The sequence below is a fragment of the Schistocerca serialis genome, chromosome 2 (assembly GCF_023864345.2).
Source record: "Schistocerca serialis cubense isolate TAMUIC-IGC-003099 chromosome 2, iqSchSeri2.2, whole genome shotgun sequence".
NCBI lineage: Eukaryota > Metazoa > Arthropoda > Insecta > Orthoptera > Acrididae > Schistocerca > Schistocerca serialis.
This window is the reverse complement of record NC_064639.1, coordinates 920,159,801-920,180,825: the sequence shown is the minus strand read 5'-3', so window position 1 is coordinate 920,180,825 and position 21,025 is coordinate 920,159,801. Positions and strand designations below refer to the sequence as shown.

The 21,025-nt window shown below is 38.9% G+C and overlaps 1 protein-coding gene across 1 annotated transcript in view; it reads right to left on the bottom strand.

The window, feature by feature from the left end:
* Window positions 1-12,349, bottom strand: part of LOC126458287 (inositol polyphosphate 5-phosphatase E) — an 84,349-nt gene extending 72,000 nt beyond the window's left edge. Inside the window, exon 1 of the mRNA XM_050095227.1 lies at window positions 11,579-12,349. Within this exon, the coding sequence (XP_049951184.1) occupies window positions 11,579-12,240 (662 nt within the window). The 5' untranslated portion in view covers window positions 12,241-12,349. The remainder of the gene's footprint in view (window positions 1-11,578) is intronic.
* Window positions 12,350-21,025: the final 8,676 nt, after the last annotated feature.

Sequence of the window (21,025 nt, the reverse complement as noted above, 5' to 3'; positions counted from 1 at the left end):
CACATACAACACTAGAATAAAGGATTGCCCATTGTTAAAGCTGTCGATGGCTCAGAAAGGAGTTAAATATGTGGCAATAAAACTTTTTGATCATTTGTCTTGTAAGATAATATATCTGACATGTAGCAAACCAAGTTTAAAATCTAACCAAAAATCATTTCTCCTGTACAATTCCTCCTATCCCATGGATGAATTTCTATTTAAAATCTGGTCACCTGTTTATAAAACAAATAAGTGAAATAAAAAAAGAGGAGAGAGGGAGTCATATAAGATTCTTTCAAATGATTTATCGAACATGTCACTAACTAACTAACTAGCTCACTCACTCACTCACTCTCAAATAGCATGTGGGAAGATGAATACCTAAATCTTTCAAACAAGCTCTAATTTGTCATATTTTATTATGATAGACCTTTCTCCATCAGAAGGTGGGAGTTAACAAATATTTTGGCATTCAGGGAAGAAAGTTGGTAACAGCAGTTTCATGAAAACATCTCACTGCAACAAAAATTCCTCTGTTTTAACGATTGGCACCCCAATTAATTTATCACCTCTGTGTCTTTCGCTCCTCTATTTCGCAGTAATACAAAACGAGCTGTCCTTCTTTGTACTTATTTAACGTCATCTATTAATCTATCTGGCAAGGATCTCATATCACACAGCAATTACTCCAGAAGCGGATGGGTAAGCATTGTGTAGGCAGTCTAATAAATTTGTCGCATCTTCTTAGTGTTCTGTTAATAAGACACAATCTTTGGTTCTCTTTCTCAAAAACACTCCCCATTTCATTGTTCCTATAGTACAATTTTGGGACAGGTCACCATTTAAACAGAAAGTATTTATTGCATAAAACAAAGAAATTGATATTAGGTGTCAGATTCACATGCTTATATATTTAAGTGTCTTCCATTTAAACAAGCAAGTAAACCAAAAATAATGTCACAATAAATTGATTGTTGTTGAAATCTGTCATCAATAACCCACTCCATTTAGAAAATGAGATTAACATAGGCAGTAAAAAGAAAACAGCTTCACAACTCTATACTGAATATGACTCTGGCTTAGTTAGGAGTGAAGTTCAGTAGCGGCTATCAAGCTCTTTCATAGCCTACCCAAGGATATAAAATGTCTAGCAGACAGCAAACATAATTTTAAAAGCAAATAAAATACCTTTGTTTGTGGACACATCACTGAACAAGGTATTAGACATAATTGTTCAATTATATACCATAGCTAACAAAAGCTTAACGGTTAGCAAGTAACTAGGCCTACATAGTAGCTTTTAGCATGAAGTAACATGTACAAATGACATATTTTCTATTACATTTTTTTTTTTTAAATAACATGTGAGTAAGTACACAAGAAGGCAGCCAAATAATTGTAAACAGATAAAAGAAACATGCAATCCACACAATATAAAGATTAAATGAGTCTCAAAATTAGAGAAAACAAGAAGTGTAAGAAATTAATTCACTCTGCAATCCATACAATAAAAGTTCATCAGAACTGAATGCATTATTCTACAAAAACTCATGCTCATACAGCTAAATAATAGAAAGTTAATTCAACAATACTGGAAAATTGTTATTTTCCACAATCACATGCTTCAGCTGTGAATAACAATCACAAAAAATATACAAGTTCAAACTAGAAGTATATGACACTTAGTGCTTTCTTTGAGAGTGTGTTTGGGGGAGGGGGGGAGTGAGAGAGAGGAAGAGGGGAGAGAACACAAGCTACACTTTTTTCTCATGACCGAGCCCCTGCCAAATCTTCCATCTTCCCCCTGGTTATAAACTACTGTTATGATGCACTGTTTGGCAATTAATTACTTGCAAACAAGAACACAGAATATAAAAAAGGTTGGTCAGAAACTAGGGTCAGTCCATGTGAAATCAACCGATGGTCTGGTTCTTGAAATCTCAGCTTTTGATAATTTTTTGTACATTTGTGGTAGTAATCTGCACGAAAAATCCCACATTAAAATTTGTTTGGGCCTTTCATTTTAGAGTTATTAATTTTTAAAACTTCCAAAGTTATGCTTTCAAATCTTAAAGTCACCATATCTAAAAAGCTATTTGACTTACAGACCTAATATTTGTACCATTTCATTCAGTTTCTTATAAGCTTTAAAAGTATGTGCCAGTTAACTCTATTCATAACAATGTTCATTTTTTCTAAAATTAAATTATTTTTTAATTTTAAAAATTTCAAAATCAAAATTTTTTGTTTAAAAAATGTATGTTAGTCATACAAAAATGGAAAATCCAGGATGGAATGTAACAATATTATGGAAAGGTAAGTTGCTAGTCACTATATAGCGAAGATGCTGAGTTGCATATAGGCACAACAAAAAGACGGTCACAAATATAGCTTTCGGCCAGTAAGGCCTTCATCAGAATTAGACAGCAAACACACACATACACATTTACGCAAACACAATTCACACACACAACTTCAGCCTCAGGCAACTGAGACCATGCTGCAAGCAACAGCACCGGTGCATGATGGGAGTGGTGACTGGGTGGAGGTAAGGAGGAGGCTGGGGTGGGGAGGGACAGCAGGATAGGGATGGGGGACAGTGACTTGCTGTTGGGGAGCACACAGGGACGAGGTGGAAAGAGGGTAGGGCAGCTATGTGCAGTCAGGAGGTTAGACACAGGAAGCGGAGAGATGGGGAGGTGGGGTGGCACAAAAGGAGAGAAGTAAAGAGACTGGGTGCCATGGAGGAATGAGGGCAGTGTAGTGCTGGAATGGAGTTTGAATACTTCATTAGTAGTGTAGCACTTGACACAGTCACGTCGATTAAATATTTGGGTGTAACATTGCAGAGCGATATGAAGTGGGACAAGTATGTAATAGCAGTTGTGGGGAAGGCGGATCGTCGTCGTCGGTTCATTGGTAGAATTTTGGGAAGATGTGGTTCATCTGTAAAGGATACCGCTTATAAAACACTAATACGACCTATTCTTGAGCACTGCTCGAGCGTTTGAGATCCCTATCAAGTCGGATTGAGGGAGGACATAGAAGCAATTCAGAGGCGGGCTGCTAGATTTATTTCTGGTAGGTTTGATCATCAGGTGAGTGTTAAGGAAATGCTTCAGGAACTTGGGTGGGAATCTCTAGAGGATAGGGGACGTTCTTTTCGTGAATCGCTAATGAGGAAATTTAGAGAACCGGCATTTGAGGCTGATTGCAGTACAATTTCACTGCCGCCAACTTACATTTCACGGAAAGACCAGAAAGATAAGATAAGAGAGATTAGGGCTCGTGCAGAGGCATATAGACAGTCATTTTTCCCTCGTTCTGTTTGGGAGTGGAACAGGAAGAGAAGATGCTAGTTGTGGTATGAGGTGCCCTCCACCACGCACTGTATGGTGGACTGCGGAGTATGTATGTAGATGAAACAGAGAAGGGGCTGGATGGGAGAGGACAATGACTAACGAACGTTGAGGCCAGGAGGGTTATGGGAATGTATGATATATTGCGAGGAAAGTTCCCACCGGTGCAGTTCAGAGAAGCTGGTGTTGGTGGGAAGGATCCATATGGCATAGGATGTGAAGCAGTCATTGAAATGAAGAATGCCATGTTTGGAAGCATGCTCAGCATCAGGGTGGTCCACTTGTTTCTTGGCCACAGTTTGTTGGTGGTCATTCATGTAGACAGACAACATGTTGGTTTTCATGCCCACACAGAATGCACCATAGTGGTTGCAGCTTAACTTGTAGATCACATGACTTTGATTTGATAGCTGACATTTGGACTGGAGTAGGTGGTGATGGGAGGATGTGCAGAGCAGGTCTTGCATCTAGGTCTATTAAATGGGTATGAGCCATGAGGTAAGGGGTTGGGAGCAGGGGTTGTGTAGGGATGGGTGAATATATCATGTAGGTTTGTTGGACGGCGAAATACCACTACGGGAGTGATGGGAAGGATAGTGGGCAGGACATTTCTCATTTCAGGGCACGACGAGAGGTAGTCAAAACCCTGGTGAAGAATGTAATTCAGTTGCTCCAATCCTGGGTGCTACTGAGTTACGAGGGCAACGCTTCTCTGTGGCTGGCAGTGGGACTTTGTTAAGTGGTGGGAAACTAGAAACATCACGCACAGAAGGGAGTTGTTGGTATGGGATGGGTGGCAGCTGTCCAAGTGGAGGCATTGCTGGTGGTTGTAGGTTTGATATGGACGGAGGTACTTACGCAGCCATCTTTGAGGTGGAGGTCAACAACTAGGAAGGTGGTTTGTTGGGTTGAGTAGGACTAGGTGAAGCAAATGGGGGAGAAGTTGTTGAGGTTCTGGTAAACCATTGTTATCCTCCCAACCTTGTACAAAAACAAATCTCCTTCTTCCTAGTCTCCCACCATCTCAAAGTTCCACTGTCTGGCTACAGAGGAGCATTCCCCTCGTAACTCAGTACCATCCTATCAAAGGCAGGGCTATCTGTAAAACCAGTCAAGTGATCTACAGGCTAAGCTGCACCCACTGTGCTGCATTCTATGTGGCCATGACAACCAACAAGCTGTCTGTATGCTTGAATGGCCACAGATAAACTGTAGCCATGAAACAAGTGGTCCACCCTGTTGCTGAGCAAGCTGCCAAACATGACATTCTTCATTTCAATGACAGCTTCACAGCCTGTGCCATATGGATCCTTCCCACCGACACCAGCTTTCCTGAATTGCACAGATGGGAACTTTCCTTGCAATATATCCTGCATTCCCATAAACGTCCTGGTTTCAGCCTTTGTTAGTCATTGTCCTCTCCCATCCAGCCCCTTCCCTGTTTCCATTCCAGCACTACACCACCCTCATTCCTCCATGGCATCCAGTCTGTTTACTTCTCACCTTTTCCGCTACCCCCCCCCCCCCCCCAATCTCTCCACTTACTTTGTCTAACCTCCTGACTGCACATAGCTGCCCTACCCTCTTTCCACCTCGTCCCTGCACGCTCCCAAACAGCAAGTCACTGTCCCCCACCCCTATCCTGTTGTCCCTCCCCACCCCAGCCTCCTCCTTACCTCCACTCAATCACCACTCCCATCATGCACCGGTGCTGCTGCTCGCAGTGTGGTCTCAGTTGCCTAAGAATGCAGTCGTGTGTGTGAATTGCGTTTGTGCGAGTATGTATGTGTGTGTTTTCCGTCTAATTCTGACAAAGGCCTTACTGGCCGAAAGCTATATTGGTGATTGTCTTTTTGTTGTGCCTATCTGGGACTCAGCATCTCTGCTGTATGGTGAGAAGCAACTTTCATTTTCAGAATATTGTTATGTTAGTCGTACACTATTTGTTAATGTGTGTGCCAAATTTCATGATGGTGCACGAGTGGGAATATGTTAAAATAAATTTTATTTTACTGCTAAGTGCAGCACCTAGTGCATAGTCTTTATGGCTCTGGATATGTTACTAAGACATAATAAGTCAAAAACCCAATAAGGCTGACAAATCATTTTTTATTTAGTGACAATAAATTTATTACATTATTAGAATTATACATTTACATTTAAATTCAGGTCTGGATTTCTCATGTCAACTGTGAAGATTTTTCTCATACACAGTGACAACAGATGCTCAAAAGAGACTATGAACAATTTATTTAAATATACCTTCATTTTCCAAATACATGAATGTCAATCAATATTATTAATTAAATAATAATGCAGTTATTATTATTTAACTATGTATTACTTAAGTTCCTTACAAAGAGAAATTTTTCACTTATCTCCAAAATAAAGGTATTATGGTGATTCAGCAATGACATTGGTAGCCAAAGACTTTGGTCATCTGTGTGTGTGTGTGTGTGTGTGTGTGTGTGTGTGAGAGAGAGAGAGAGAGAGAGAAGAGAGAGAGAGAGAAAAGAGAGAGAGAGAGAGAGAGAGAGTATACTGTCTAATTCTGATGAAGACCTGTTTGGTAGAAAGTTTCATTTGATAATCTTTTTGTTGTGCCTCTCTGCGACTCAGCATCTCCTGAACTATGTGCTGTGCAATCATATAATTTTGCAGATACGTTCAGTGGTGTATCTGAATGTTGTCTGCAAACTGTGTTGAAAATAGAGTTGGTACTAAAGAAGTAATAAATTAAAACATCATTTCTGATGCTGAAGTTTAACTGCATGAACAGCAAAAGTGTAGTAAGTGGTAAGCTTTTTTACTTTCATCATTTTGTGGGAGTGTCAGCAAGAACTATCACATACGAAACTTGCAACTTGTATCTGGTTCCAGGATAGTCACTTAGTAATCTATATATTTTGTAACCGTGTGACAAACACAGAAAGCTGCAACCTGAGTATGCTGGGAACTATTAATAGCTGTCAGTTTAGAGTTGTCATGAAGCAAAGGAGAAATGACAGATGAAACTGATAGATGCAGTGTTCACTATCAGGTTTACATAGTGCTAACTGTGAATGACAATGTGATACTCCCAGATTAGGCTCGGTGAAATATATAAGGTGTCCTTAATATGAATATCATATCAAACAAAAAAATCTGAAGAGTAATGCCCAGAGGCAGTTTTTGAAAATGTCTTACGGTCATGGAGTTTTATAGGTTACATTTACAACTAGATGTTAAGAGGGTCACATCTTTATCTTCAACAACGGGTAAAAAGTAGCAGAATGAGAGGCAGAAAAGGATGGATGTATGTGCAAAAGGAGAATGGTACTGAGGATAGTACATACCAGAAATGTTATCAATACACATGAAGACTAACATTATATACATATATCAGTTTTCATATGATATGTGGCAGGTCTTCCACACTCTTTGGAGACTCATTTTTCAGTTATGATGGTTAAAACCTGTGCAGAGTTGTAAGAGCTTCAAGAAGTAATGGAAACTGATTTAAGAGGAAATTTGGCTGATAAACTGAGTGCATAACTAAACTATGTGGCATAAGACAGAATTATGAACAGATGTGTGTGTTTGGTGCATTGGTAGTAGCCTATACAGATTAGTCACAGACAGCAAAAGAGAGAGTAGAGAAACAAGATGAGAGACATAAATATGTTCATGGTACACGTAAATTTACAACAAAAGGAATTGTATTAGGCTATGGCATTCATAATAAAATTTGGGTCCACTACTACCAACCCAAAACTCAGACAGCAAGCAAGGAATGGAATGACAGAAAAGCAAAAGCTGAAATATTCAATTCCATTTTTAAATGTTCCTTCACAAAGGAAAACCCAAGAGAACTGTCCCAATTTAATACTCACAGCACTGAAAAGACGAATGAAAGAAGCATTAGTATCAGTAGTGATGAGAAACAATTGAAATTGTTAAAACTGAACAAAGCTCCAGGACCCGATAGAATCCCTGTCAGATTCTATACTGAATTTTCAGCTGAGTTATCCCCTTTTCTAACTATGATCTATTGTAGATCCCTTGAACAAAAAATCATGTCCACTTCTTGGAAAAAAGCACAGGTCACACCCATCTACAAGAAGGATAGTGGAACATCTCCACAACCTACTGTCCACTATCTTTGAACATATTCTGAGCTCAAACACAATGAGGTATCTTGAACAGAATGACCTCCTCAGTGCCACCAAGCATGGATTCTGAAAACATCAAACATGTGAAACCCAACACACACTTTTTCCACACGACATACTGAAGTCTGTATTTCTTCATTTCCAAAAAGCATTTGACTCAGTACCACACCTATGCTTATTGTACTCAGTACCACACCTATGCTTATTGTCAGAAGTACGTTCCATATGGGGTATCAAGTGAAATTTGTGACTGGACTGAGGACTTTTTGATAGGGAGTTTTGGAGAGTCATTGTCAGATGTAAAAGTAATTTCAGGTGTGCCCCAGGGATATGTATTGGGACCCTTGCTGTTCATGTTGTAGATTAAAGACTTTGCAGACGGTATTAATGATAACCTAAGACTTTTTGCAGATGATGTAATTATCTACACTATTGGCCATTAAAATTGCTACACCACGAAGATGACATGCTACAGACTCGAAATTTAACCGACAGGAAGAAGATGCTGTGATATGCAAATTATTAGCTTTTCAGAGCATTCACACAAGGTTGGCGCTGGTAGCGACACCTACAACGTTCTGACATGAGGAAAGTTTCCAACCGATTTCTCATACACAAACAGCATTTGACCGGCGTTACCTGGTGAAACGTTGTTGTGATGCCTCGTGTAAGGAGGAGAAATGCGTACCATCACGTTTCTGACTTTGATAAAGGTCGGATTGTAGCCTATCGCGATTGCGGTTTACTGTATCGTGAAGTTGCTGCCCGCGTTGGTTGAGATACAATGACTGTTAGCAGAATATGGAATCGGTTGGTTCAGAAGGGTAATAAGGAACGCCGTGCTGGATCCCAACAGCCTCGTATCACTAGCAGTCGAGATGACTGGCATCTTATCCACATGGCTGTAAAGGATCATGCAGCCACGTCTCGATCCTTGAGTCAACAGATGGGAACGTTTGCAAGACAACAACTATCTGCACGAACAGTTTGATGACGTTTGCAGCAGCATGGACTATCAGCTTGGAGACCATGGCTGTGGTTACCCTTGACGCTGCATCACAAACAGGAGCGTGTGCGATGGTGCACTCAACAACGAACCTGGGTCCACGAATGGCAAAACGTCATTTTTTCTGATGAATCCAGGTTCTGTTTACAACATCGTGATGGTCACATCAGTGTTTGGCAACATTGCAGTAGGCGCACATTGGAAGCGTGTATTTGTCATCGCCATACTGGCGTATCACCCAGCGTGATGGTATGGGGTGCCATTGGTTACACATCTCGGTCACCTCTTGTTCGCATTGACGGCACTTTGAACAGTGGACGTTACATTTCAGACGTGTTACAATCGATGGCTCTACCCTTCATTCGGTCCCTGCGACACCCTACATTACAGCAGGATAATGCACTACAGCATGTTGCAGGTCCTGTACGGGCCTTTCTGGATACAGAAAATGTTTGACTGCTGTCCTGGTCAGCACATTCTCCTGATATCTCACCAATTGAAAACGTCTGGTCAATGGTGGCCAAGCAACTGGCTCGTCACAATATGCCAGTCACTACTCTTGATGAACTGTGGTACCGTGTTGAAGCTGCATGGGCAGCTGTACCTGTACACACCATCCAATCTCTGTTTGACTTAATGCCCAGGCGTATCAAGGCCATTATTACGGCCAGAGGTGGTTGTTCTGGGTACTGATTTCTCAGGATCTATACACCTAAATTGCGTGAAAATGTAATCACATGTCAGTTCTAGTATAATATATTTGTCCAATGAATACCCGTTTATCATCTGCATTTCTTCTTGGTGTAGCAATTTTAATGGCCAGTGGTGTATATTAAGGAACTGGCTGAAACTGGATAAATATTCAGTCAGATCTCGATAAGATTTCAAAGTGGTGCAGATATTGGCAACTAGCTTTAAACATTCAGAAATGTAAATTTGTGCACTTCACAAAATAAAAACAAACAAAAAAACATAGTATCCTATGACTATAATACCAATGAGTCACAGTCAAAATTGAGTAACTCATATGAATACCTGGGTGTAACATTTTGTAGGGATGTGAAATGGAATGAAGATCACATAGGCTCAGTCATAGGTGAAGTAGGAGGTAGACTTCGGTCTATTGGTAGAATACTAGGTAAGTGCAATGAGTCTGCACAGAAGATTGCATACAAATTACCCATGTGACCCATCCTAGAATACTGCTCAAGTGTGTTGGACCCATATGAGATAGGACTAACAGGGGATATTCAACGTATACCGTATACAGAAGGGCAGCACACAGCACAAATGTTCACAGGTTTGTTTGTTCCATGGGTTAGTGTCACAGAGATACTGAAGAAACTGAACTGGAAAACACTTGAAGATTCCGAGAAAGACTTAACAAAGTTTCATGAACTAGCTTTAAATGACAACTCTAGGAATACAGTAAAACCCTCTGTGTGCCACTCATTTAGGGATTGTGAGGGCACGAGCAGAATAACTACTGCACACACAGAGGCAATCAAACCATCATTCTTCTCTTGTGCCATATGTGAATGATATGGGAAGAATTGCTAACTACTGGTACAATGGGATGTATCTTCTACCACGCACTTCACAGAGGTTTGCAGAGTATAGATGTATATTTCAGGCGAAGAGTTAATACAATGTACAAAGTAAACATAGGCTACCACATGTGTTATGAGAAACACTTGACAAATGCACTAAAAAGAATATTTTAGTTCCAAACATTCAGGCATCAAAAAGACTATGGAAACAAAACAGCTGAAAGGTAACAAGAAAGAAGGGCACTGTGAGCTAAATGTGAGTCAATTGCAGAATTAGGGGGTAAAATTGAACTGATGTCACAAGAGTGAAGGCACTGATGAAAGAAATAACATACTGTAAGGAATGAGTTAAAATTTTATGACAGGTGAGGGCCTGAAAATTGGATATCTGCTTTCCAAAAGCAGTGCTCTTCTAATTGAGTCACTTTAGTATTTGTCACTGACCGACTGAAACCAACAACTAAAAGTCTAGCTTACAGTCAATAATCACAAACAGAACATGTTACTTCTGATGATTGTTTCATCCAGAGATGTTGTGCCTGCTTTATCATAGCTTCTCTCTATTTCTAACAAATGGCACAGAGGTCCTGTCATGGCATAATTGAGAGTGTGACTTGACCATAGCCTCAGTGATGTTACTGAAATGAAATTACTTTACTTCTGTCAGAGTATATGTTGTGTATCACTGAGCTGGAGCCCAGTGTATGCTAAATTCAGTAACCACTACAAAGATAGCAAAACATATCTCAGTAGCTTAATGAAAATACTCTACATCTGCATACATACACTATAAGATATATTGAAATGCATGACAGAAAGTATTTCCCATCTTCCTTTCCTATATACATATATCATGCGAGAAGTACGATCGCTTAAATGCCTCTGTGCACACAGTAATTAGTCTAGTCTTGTATTCACCACAGGAGCAATATGTAGGAGGCCTGTAGTATTCTACTAGATTCCTAACTTAGTACTGTTTCTTAAAAATTCACAGGTAGGCTTACATGGTGTCTATCTTCAAGCACCTGCCAGTTCAGGTTTTTTAAATTTTCCTATGGGGCTAACAGACATAGCATCATTGATGCTGTCCTCCATTCAATACAGCCCTTGAGACATGTTTGATATGGGTCCGATGTACTTTAGCGATATTCGAGAATCAATCACACAAGTGGTTTTTACGTAATCTTATTAATATTAATAAGTCATATGACAAACTACCAGCACACAATTACTCTATTTCTACTTCAGCTAAAACTACTAACACTACCATTAGTGGGATTCCTAATATTATAGGACAATTGATAATTTGTGGGCAGTGACAATCTGAGAATGCAGAATGAAACAGAAATGATAGTACACATGGAGTGCATCCTGTGCATACTACATATAATCTAGAAACACAAATGAGCAATTAGAGAATGAGCTGCTATAGTTAAGTGACACTTGGCAAAAAAAAAAAAATGTTGTGCACAGATGCAGTTGAAAAATATTGACGAAAACAAGCCAGTTTACATTATGTAAGTAACAAACCTTTCCCTAGCTTTGATTGTTGGTATCAAATGCAGAACTTGTGCTGCAAGTAAGGAATTCCTGGCCAAACTATCCATTGAAGCCACAAATTTCTGTCCTCTTGTGGAAGATGAATTTCCAGACACAGAATTCTCATTATTTACCGTAAGAACTGCCTTCTCTTTTTTGTCATCATCCTGAACTGCTGCAGCGTCATGTGACGATGATCTCTTTTTAAAACGACGCTGTTCTGGTGCACTCCTGTTCGAAACAGGAGAGGAATGTTGTGCCACACAAGATACAAGGTTATCTGCCGATCTCCTCTGAGAGAGTAGTTGCCTTCTCAGGCGGGCTTGTGAAACAGAATTTTTAGGTGAGCAAGATTCACAAGAAGAAATTTCGCTTGCCGATGGTGATAGGGACAACTCGTGATGCACAGATGACGTTTCTTCTCTATCTCCAGAACTTGATTCATTTTGCTTTCTATTACTCGCAATGTCGGAATTTATACTAAATGTTTCCTCCAACGACGCCGACTTCTTGTCGCTGAAGGCTTTTTTGGTAGTATTTTCTTCAGCCGATGTCCCCAACTGAGCGACGGCTTTTATACTTGATTTATCTTCGGCAACACACTGATAATCAGACCGCTGGTTGCTGCTTGATGATCTGGAACGCTCTGTCATTGCACAACACAGTGCCACTTTTGTGCTGTTATTTAAATCACTCGAGGATTCAGAAGACTGATAATTCTTTTGTAATTTCGCCTTCGTCTGGAAGTTTTCCAATGAGTCACCCGAGTCCCTCGGCGTAATAACTTTCACTGGACTACCTTTCCTTTCCTCAAGTTTTCCTTCTTCACACATAGATTTCTTGTGGAAAAATTCTTCCGAATTTGTTGACAAACAGCCAACTTTCGTTTTCTTCTGCATCAACACACGACACAACGATTTTTTTTTCGTTTTGTTGCTTTCGGAAGATTTTCGCACCTCTTCCTCTCCATCATCGTACTCCTCCATTCTACAATCTTTGTAATAACGAAAACATTATCACTGACAGTCTTTTGGAAATTACGATGTTTCTTAACTCTCCTCAGACATTTAAATTGTTGATGTGAAACAGACAAACAAATACGATACGCTAATTACTCCTACAGATAAGAGCTAGCTACCAAGCTAGCTTACACGTAGAATCCATTACCGTTGAACATACAGTTGGTATCTCTGTCGATAGGGAAAACATACCTTCTTCCACAATACGAAAACCATGGCTAAAGCAACGTTAAAAACAATTTTCAAGGTGAAACCAAAACATTAGCAGACGACAACTAACTTATCACATGATAAATAAGAATCAGAGATATGAGTAACGCGATTACACGTTCTTACATCAACTTTGGTGTTACTGACGATAGTATCCAAAGATGCACCGAATAACGAGCGTGAACAACCATGTGTAGGCCACTCTACACAAGCCAGAACCTTCAGTAAGACAAAATTAGGAGCTGTCAAATAAATATCCGAACTTGCAGAATGGCGTCTCATTCCACGTTAAAAATAAATCTGTTTTATTCTATAAAACATGCAGTTGTAATTTTAACACATGCAGTAGAAGAACGAATCACTGATATCTTCCTATTTACTAAGCAAGAATTAGAAATTTAACCAAGTTTCGAATTTTGTTGAAAACGAAGAATGGACCATTCTGCAGAAGTCAGGCACATGGCAGGACGTGTCACGGGTACATAACCGCAATGCAATGCACTTGCACATGAAAGAAATAGTAATACTACTCCAATTTATTCCCATTTAAATAACAAATTAACAATTTTTACAAGTGATGCAAATTATGATACACGAAAATAAAACGATGAACGGCCGTATGTACGGTATGCACATACAAGTCACATTAAAAACAAATTTCCAACCCAAGCAAATCTACATGATGACGAAAACTTGCTATCATGTATCGAATGTAACATGATTTTGATTACATTCAGTTTTCGTTCAATAGGCCCAAAAATGAGCAGATTCCCATGGATATGGAACAAGGCAGGAAGTATAAAATATAAAACATAAAGCATTAGAGTATAAGACTCACTACCCTCGTCAATTGTCAGGAGATTGTCAAAATATGTGAATACATTACACTAAACTGGAACTGTTAATGTGTACAGAATTAATGCAGTGTCAGAAGGGAACATGATTATGCACGTTTAATAAATTTATCATACACAAAATACTTAAATGGACTGTTGTGACCAAGTGCTGTCAAAATTGAAATCTAGCAGACCTTTTCACTTAAGCCTGTCTAACACTCCCTGTCAATATATTTATTTCTAGACAAGAAGGACTATCATATTAAAAAGTCTTTCAAACTCTGTTTAAACTGTTATTTATCTGAAACCAAGTTTTTAATTGTTGCTGGAAATTTATTGAAAAATGTGTCTTTCTGAATATTGGACCCTTTTTTGGCCCAATGTAAGTGGTTTTAGGTCTTTATGTAGATTGTTCTTACTTTTGTATTGATACTATGTATTGAGCTATTGGTTGGAAATAGAGACATATTACTTGCAACACATTCCACTAAGGATTAAATATACTGAGCAGTGGTTAGAATACAAAGTTCCTTGAACAGGTTTCTACATGATGTTCTTGAAAATACACCACAAACGCGTCTTATTACACCCATTGACCGATAAAAACGTTTGATCAGATTGACAAGTAATCCCAGAATATGATGCCATTAGGCAGCAAAATACGCAAGTTTTTTTTTTATATTTATATCTCCTACCCCCCCCCCCCCCCCATGAACCATGGACTTGCCGTTGGTGCGGAAGCTTACGTGCCTCAGTGATACAGACAGCTGTACCACAGCTGCAACCACAATGGAGGGGTATCTGATGAGAGGCCAGACAAACGTGTGTTTCAAAAATGGTTCAAATGGCTCTGAGCACTATGGAACTTAGCATCTTAGGTCATCAGTCCCCTAGAACTTAGAACTACTTAAACCTAACTAACCTAAGGACATCACACACATCCATGTCCGAGGCAGGATTCGAACCTGCGACCGTAGCAGTCCCGCGGTTCCGGACTGCAGCACCTAGAACCGCACGGCCACCGCGGCGGGCAAACGTGTGTTTCCTGAATAGGGGCAGCAGTCTTTTTAGTAGTTGCAGGGGCAACAGTCTGGATGATTGACTGATCTGGCCTTGTAGCACTAACCAAAACGATCTTGCTGTGCTGTTACTGTGAACGGCTGAAAGCAAGGTGAAACTACAGCTGTCATTTTTCCTGAGGACATGCAGATTTACTGTATGGTTAAATGATGATAGCGTCCTCATGAGTAAAATATTCTGGAGGTAAAATACTCCCCCATTCAGATCTCCGGGTGGGGACTACACAGGAGGACGTTGTTATCAGGAGAAAGAAAACCCGTTCAACGGGTCGGAGCATGGAATGTCAGATCCCTTAATCGAGCAGGTAGGTTAGAAAACTTAAAAAGGGAAATTGATAGGTTAATGTTAGATACGGGGGGAATTAGTGAAGTTTGGTGGCAGGAGGAACAAGACTTCTGATCAGGTGAAAACAGGGTTATAAATACAAAATCAAATAGGGGTAATGCAGGAGTAGGTTTAATAATGAATAAGAAAATAGGAATGTGGGTAAGCTACTACAAACTGCATAATGAACACATTATTGTGGCCAAGATAGATACGAAGCCCATGCCTACCACAGTAGTTCAAGTTTATACGCCAACTAGCTCCGAGGATGATGAAGAGATTGATGAAATGCATGATGAGATAAAAGAAATTATTCAGATAGTGAAGGGAGACGAAAATTTAATAGTCGTTGGTGATTGGAATTCTATAGTAGGAAAAGGAAGAGAAGGAAACGTAGTAGGTGAATATGCAATGGGGGTAAGGAATGAAAGAGGAAGCTGCCTGGTAGAATTTTGCTTAATCATAGTTAACACTTGGTTCAATAATCATGAAAGAAGGTTGTATACATGGAAGAAGCCTGGAGATACTGAAAGGTGTCAGATAGATTATATAATGGTAAGACAGAGATTTAGGAACCATGTTTTAAATTGTATGACATTTCCAGGGGCAGATGTGAACTCTGACCACAATCTATTGGTTATGGACTGTAGATTAAAACTGAAGAAACTGTAAAAAGGTGGGAATTTAAGGAGACAGGACGTGGATAAACTGACAGAACCAGAGGTTGTTGAGAGTTTCCGGAAGAGCATTAGGGAACGATTTACAGGAATGGGGGAAAGAAATACAGTAGAAGAAGAATGGGTGGCTTTGAGGGATGAAATAGTGAAAGCAGCAGAGGATCAAGTAGGTAAAAAGACGGGGACAAATAGAAATCCCCGATTAACAGAAGAGATATTGAATTTAATTGATGAAAGGAGAAAATGCAAAACTGCAGTAAATGAAGCAGGCAAAAAGGAATACAAACGTCTCAAAAATCAGATCGACAGGAAGTGCAAAATGGCTAAGCAGGGACGGCTAGAGGACTAATGTAAGGATGCAGAGGCGTATATCACTAGAGGTAAGATAGATACTGCCTTCAGGAAAATTAAAGAAACTTTTGGAGAAAAGAGAACCACTTGCATGACTATCAAGAGCTCAGATAGAAACCCAGTTCTAAGCAAAGAAGGGAAAGCAGAAAGGTGGAAGGAGTATATAGAGGGTCTATACAAGGGCGATGTTCTTGAGGAGTATATTATGGAAATGGGAGAGGAGGTAGATGAAGATAAATGGGAGATACGATATGGCGTGAAGAGATTGACAGAACACTGAATGATTTAAGTCAAAACAAGGCCCTGGTAGTAGACAACATTCCATTAGAACTACTGATAGCCTTGGGACAGCCAGCCCCGAGAAAATTCTACCATCTGGCTAGCATGATGTATGAGACAGGCGAAATATCCTCAGACTTAAGGAATATAATAGTTCCAATCGCAAAGAAAGCAGGTGTTGACAGATGTAAAAAATTACCGAAATATCAGTTTAATAAGCCACTGCTGCAAAATACTAACACGAATTCTTCACAGATGAATGGAAAAACTGGTAGAAGCCGACCTTGGGGAAGATCAGTTTGGATTCTGTAGAAATGTTGGAACACATGAGGCAATACTGACCTTACGACTTATCTTAGAAGAAAGATTAAGGAAAGACAAACCTACATTTCTAGCATTTGTAGACTTGGAGAAGAAATAAAAACTTTGAGGTTCGCCGTTGACATTGTGATTCTGTCAGAGACGGCAAAGGACTTGGAAGAGCAGTTGTATGGAATGGACAGTGTCTTGAAAGGAGGATATAAGATGAACATCAACAAAAGCAAAACCAGGATAATGGAATGTAGTCGAATTAAATCAGGTGATGCTGAGGGAGTTATATTAGGAAATGATATGCTTAAGGTAGTAAAGGAGTTTTGCTATTTGGGGAGCAAAATAACTGATAATGGTCGAAGTAGAGAGCATATAAAATGTAGACTGGCAATAGCAAGGAAAAGCGTTTCTGAAGAAGAGAAATTTGTTAATGTCAAGAATGGATTATGTGTCAGGAAGTCGTTTCTGAAAGTGTTTGTATCGAGTGTAGCCATGTATGGAAGTGAAATGTGGATGATTAATAGTTTAGACAAGAAGAGAATTGAAGTTTTCGAAATGTTGTGTTACAGAAGTATGCTGAAGATTAGATGGGTAGATCACATAACTAATGAGGAGATATTGAACAGAATTGGGGAGAAGCGAAATTTGTGGCACAACTTGACTAGAAGAAGGTATCAGTTGGTAGGACAGATTCTGAGGCATCAATGGATCACCAATTTGGTATTGGAGGACAGTGTGGAGGTGAAAAATCTTAGAGGGAGACCAAGAGATGAATACACTAAACAGATTCAGAAGAGTATAGGTTGCTGTAGGTACTGGGAGATGAAGAAGCTTCTACAGGATAGAGTAGCATGGAGAGCTGCATCAAACCAGTCTCTGGACTGAAGACCACAACAATAACATCTCCTACACCTGACATCATTCTCACTGCAAGTAAAGCCTTGTTTTGGCGCTTCAGCAATTCTGTGATATGCCCTGCCCAAGTGAATTTGTTGTCAAGTAGTAATCCCAGAAATTTAACACTGTCAACCTCTTCGATCTACCTGTCTTCATACATTATACACACTCTGCAAGAAAATCTCCTACAGGTTCTGAACTCCACATAGTGGGTCTTTTCGAAGTTTAATGACAGTGAATTTGCTTTAAATCATTTATTAATGTCACTGAAAATTTGATTAGCAGTCATTTCAAAATCTGTACTTAACTTACTACTTGTTGCAATGTTTGTATCATATACAAACAAAACAAACTTGGCATCTGGCAGTGCAACAGACGAAAATATGAGAGGTCATTAAATGGACACAAGGAAAAGCAACAGATCCCAGATGGAACCTTGAGGAACACCATATGTAATTAATTCCCAGTTAGATGAGGACTGATGGTTTACTTCTCAGATATATCACAACGACATCCTTTGTTTGCTGTTAGTTAGGTAAGACTCAGACCATTCCATAGCACTGTCGGTGACACCATAACATTCAAATTTACTTAAGAGAATGCTGTGATTCACACAGTCAAAGGCTTTTGACAGGTCACAGAAAATGCCAGTAACCTTCAATTTGTTATCTAATGAATTAGGTACATTCTTACTGTACATCTAAATAGCCTTCTCTACATTGGAACCCTTAAGGAACGCAAACTGTGACTTGGAGAATCCATTATTTGCAGTTAAATGTTTAAGGAGATGTTTGAAAACAACCTCTTCAAATATTTCTGGAAAGTTGCAAAAGTGAAACTGGTCGGCTGTTTGACGCTATGTTTTTATCACCTCACTCGGAAATTGATTTATAACGTTATTATATGATTAACTTCTCGGAATTTCATAATCAGGTTTGTCAGTATATACAATAAGATACAATAAGACATCTGGTTCGTCAAACAGCGCACTTCTAATGACCTATTTTCATAAATTCTTTCATGGTGTCTGTACATTCAAACGTAATTAATGCAAGGGAAAGGAAAAAAGCAGGAAATGCAGGAAAAAATACGAAATGTAAACACAACTTATCTTTAAAAAACAGTTTGAGAAGTTTTATGTCAGGGTAAGGCTTTGCACAGTGTTGTCTGAAAATTGTATGTATTATAATGTATTCTCTTTTATCAAGAATGGTTCATAATCTTCGAAAATAGCTGGTAAAAACTAGAGAATCAGATACATGAGTTCGATTTTTTAACATTCCTTTCATTGACAACCTGCAGAAACACAATGAATCGTTTATCACAGTATTTTACCACTTAATGGAACTCATTTCCTAAAATCCCACCAACATTTTCATGCACATTTGTTCAGCTTTTAGCGACTGTTTCTAAAAACCATTCTTTGTTTTTCTTGTGAAGGTCTTCCTCTTGCTTCAGTGTTTCTTCATCTGAAAATTTTCCAGTCATTCAGTTCAGTTAAATAATGTAACAGACTGGGAAAATTTATCGGAATCGCATTTTCACATAATTTTTGTCGAGCTCGTGAGTGCTTCTGCCCATTTTTTTTGCAAATATATAATGCATCAATTGTTTTTATGTCCTCTTCTTCAAAATGTTTCCCATAGACCATGTATCTCGTGGAATTTATGCAGCCTTTCCACGGAATTGCTCAATGCTTGTCTGCATTTGTTGGGAAACACCATGCTTTAGCTGTTACCAGCTACATAACAATAACTGCTTGCACATCCTGGAACACAGTATTTGTCTGGCATCTGAAAAATGGTATTTACTTAATAATAATAGACATTAACTGTTAACAAGATGCCATTTTTACTAACATGTTGTCGGTATACACTACATTGTGTGGCTTCATAGTGTCTCGCTACCTTTAAGTATTATTTCTATAACAGAAGTTATCTCTCTTCCACAGACAGATCAGCAGTCTTTGGACGTTTGCGAAAATAGTTTATCAGACGTTGCATAGCTCTCAACAATCGAAGTCAAAATGTTTGCAATTTGTATTTCCCTGAAGATAATGCTATACATTGGTAGTAGACTGACTTAACAGGGTTGCCACTAATCATGACTCTGGCTTGTGTAAACTTGGCTGTAGGTATTCTAACAATAACTTTAGAGGGAATATAGTAATAATTATTATATTATTACATAATTACTGTCCCATCTTGTTACTGTTAGTGTTTTCAAAAACAATTAGGAAAGATAATATTCAACAGATTTTATACGCTCTTAGTACAAGAAAACATTCAGAGTGAGTCAGGGGAAAGGTACACGCTGTGAGGACTGATAGTATTCGTGATTCTGAACAAAACCGTCATATGGGTATATACCCTTTTCCAAATGGTTAATGAAGTAGGACACATTTAATATCACCTTTGTACGTTTTTCTTGAATAACTCGAAATTCGTACTGTCCAGTGAAAACGCATACCACTACTTAATTATACAACATGAAATTTTCTACAAAAAATATCCTATTCATTTTTTTCTGCAGGACTAACAGTTTGCGTGAAGACAGCGTGAGAACAGTTTAAAATCACCGCAGCTTAGATAGTTTTTCTTGGTCACTTTGAGTTGATATCCTGACTTGACAATGCACAAGTGTCCTTTATCAAATTGTTTATCTCAACTTCCTCTACACCACTGTGGCAAATTTTAAACAATAACAAATTTTGGATAATACAGAAAGTAAATAACAATGCACACAAAGAGTGTTCTGTCTTGGAAACCATTCGATATAAAGCTTATGAAGTGTCCTTTCTGGGATCACTATACTATCACCCTCAAAGCGAGTAACTTTCCTCCTGACACATCCTATATTCAGTAGCAAATAATCTCGATTTTAAAAAGGACTGCTAAGGGAACAGGCTATGTTGACCTTGGCAGCTGATGTAATAGAATCAGTAAATCGGAATTAATTACTACTGGGAAGATATGTGACTTGGCAAAGGCTTTTGATTGTGTTAACCATGGCATCCTAATGTATAAGTTATAATATTGCCAAACAGTAGGCACCATGGTTTGTGTTTTTTAACTGACTTGAAACGCAAAAAGCAATGTGTATCGGTGTCATGTCAATCACATGATGATAGGCACTCAGAATTTGAAGCAATCAGAAACTGTGTATCACAAAGATCGAATTTCGGTCCTTTGTTGATTCTGATATACATAAATGATCCTGTATTTCTGATTTCAGAACATACAAATTTTGTATTTTTTACAAACGACACAAGTATAGGGAAGCAGCAAATAACATATTAAAAATTCCATGTAGTTCAAGGCAATTGGATTACCGAATGCTGATAAGACACAGTACACACAGTTTAGTATTTCTTACAGATCTCCACATGTTTTAAAAATGTTTCTGAAACAACGAAACACAAGAAAGTTTTTATGACTAAAGGCAGATCACATT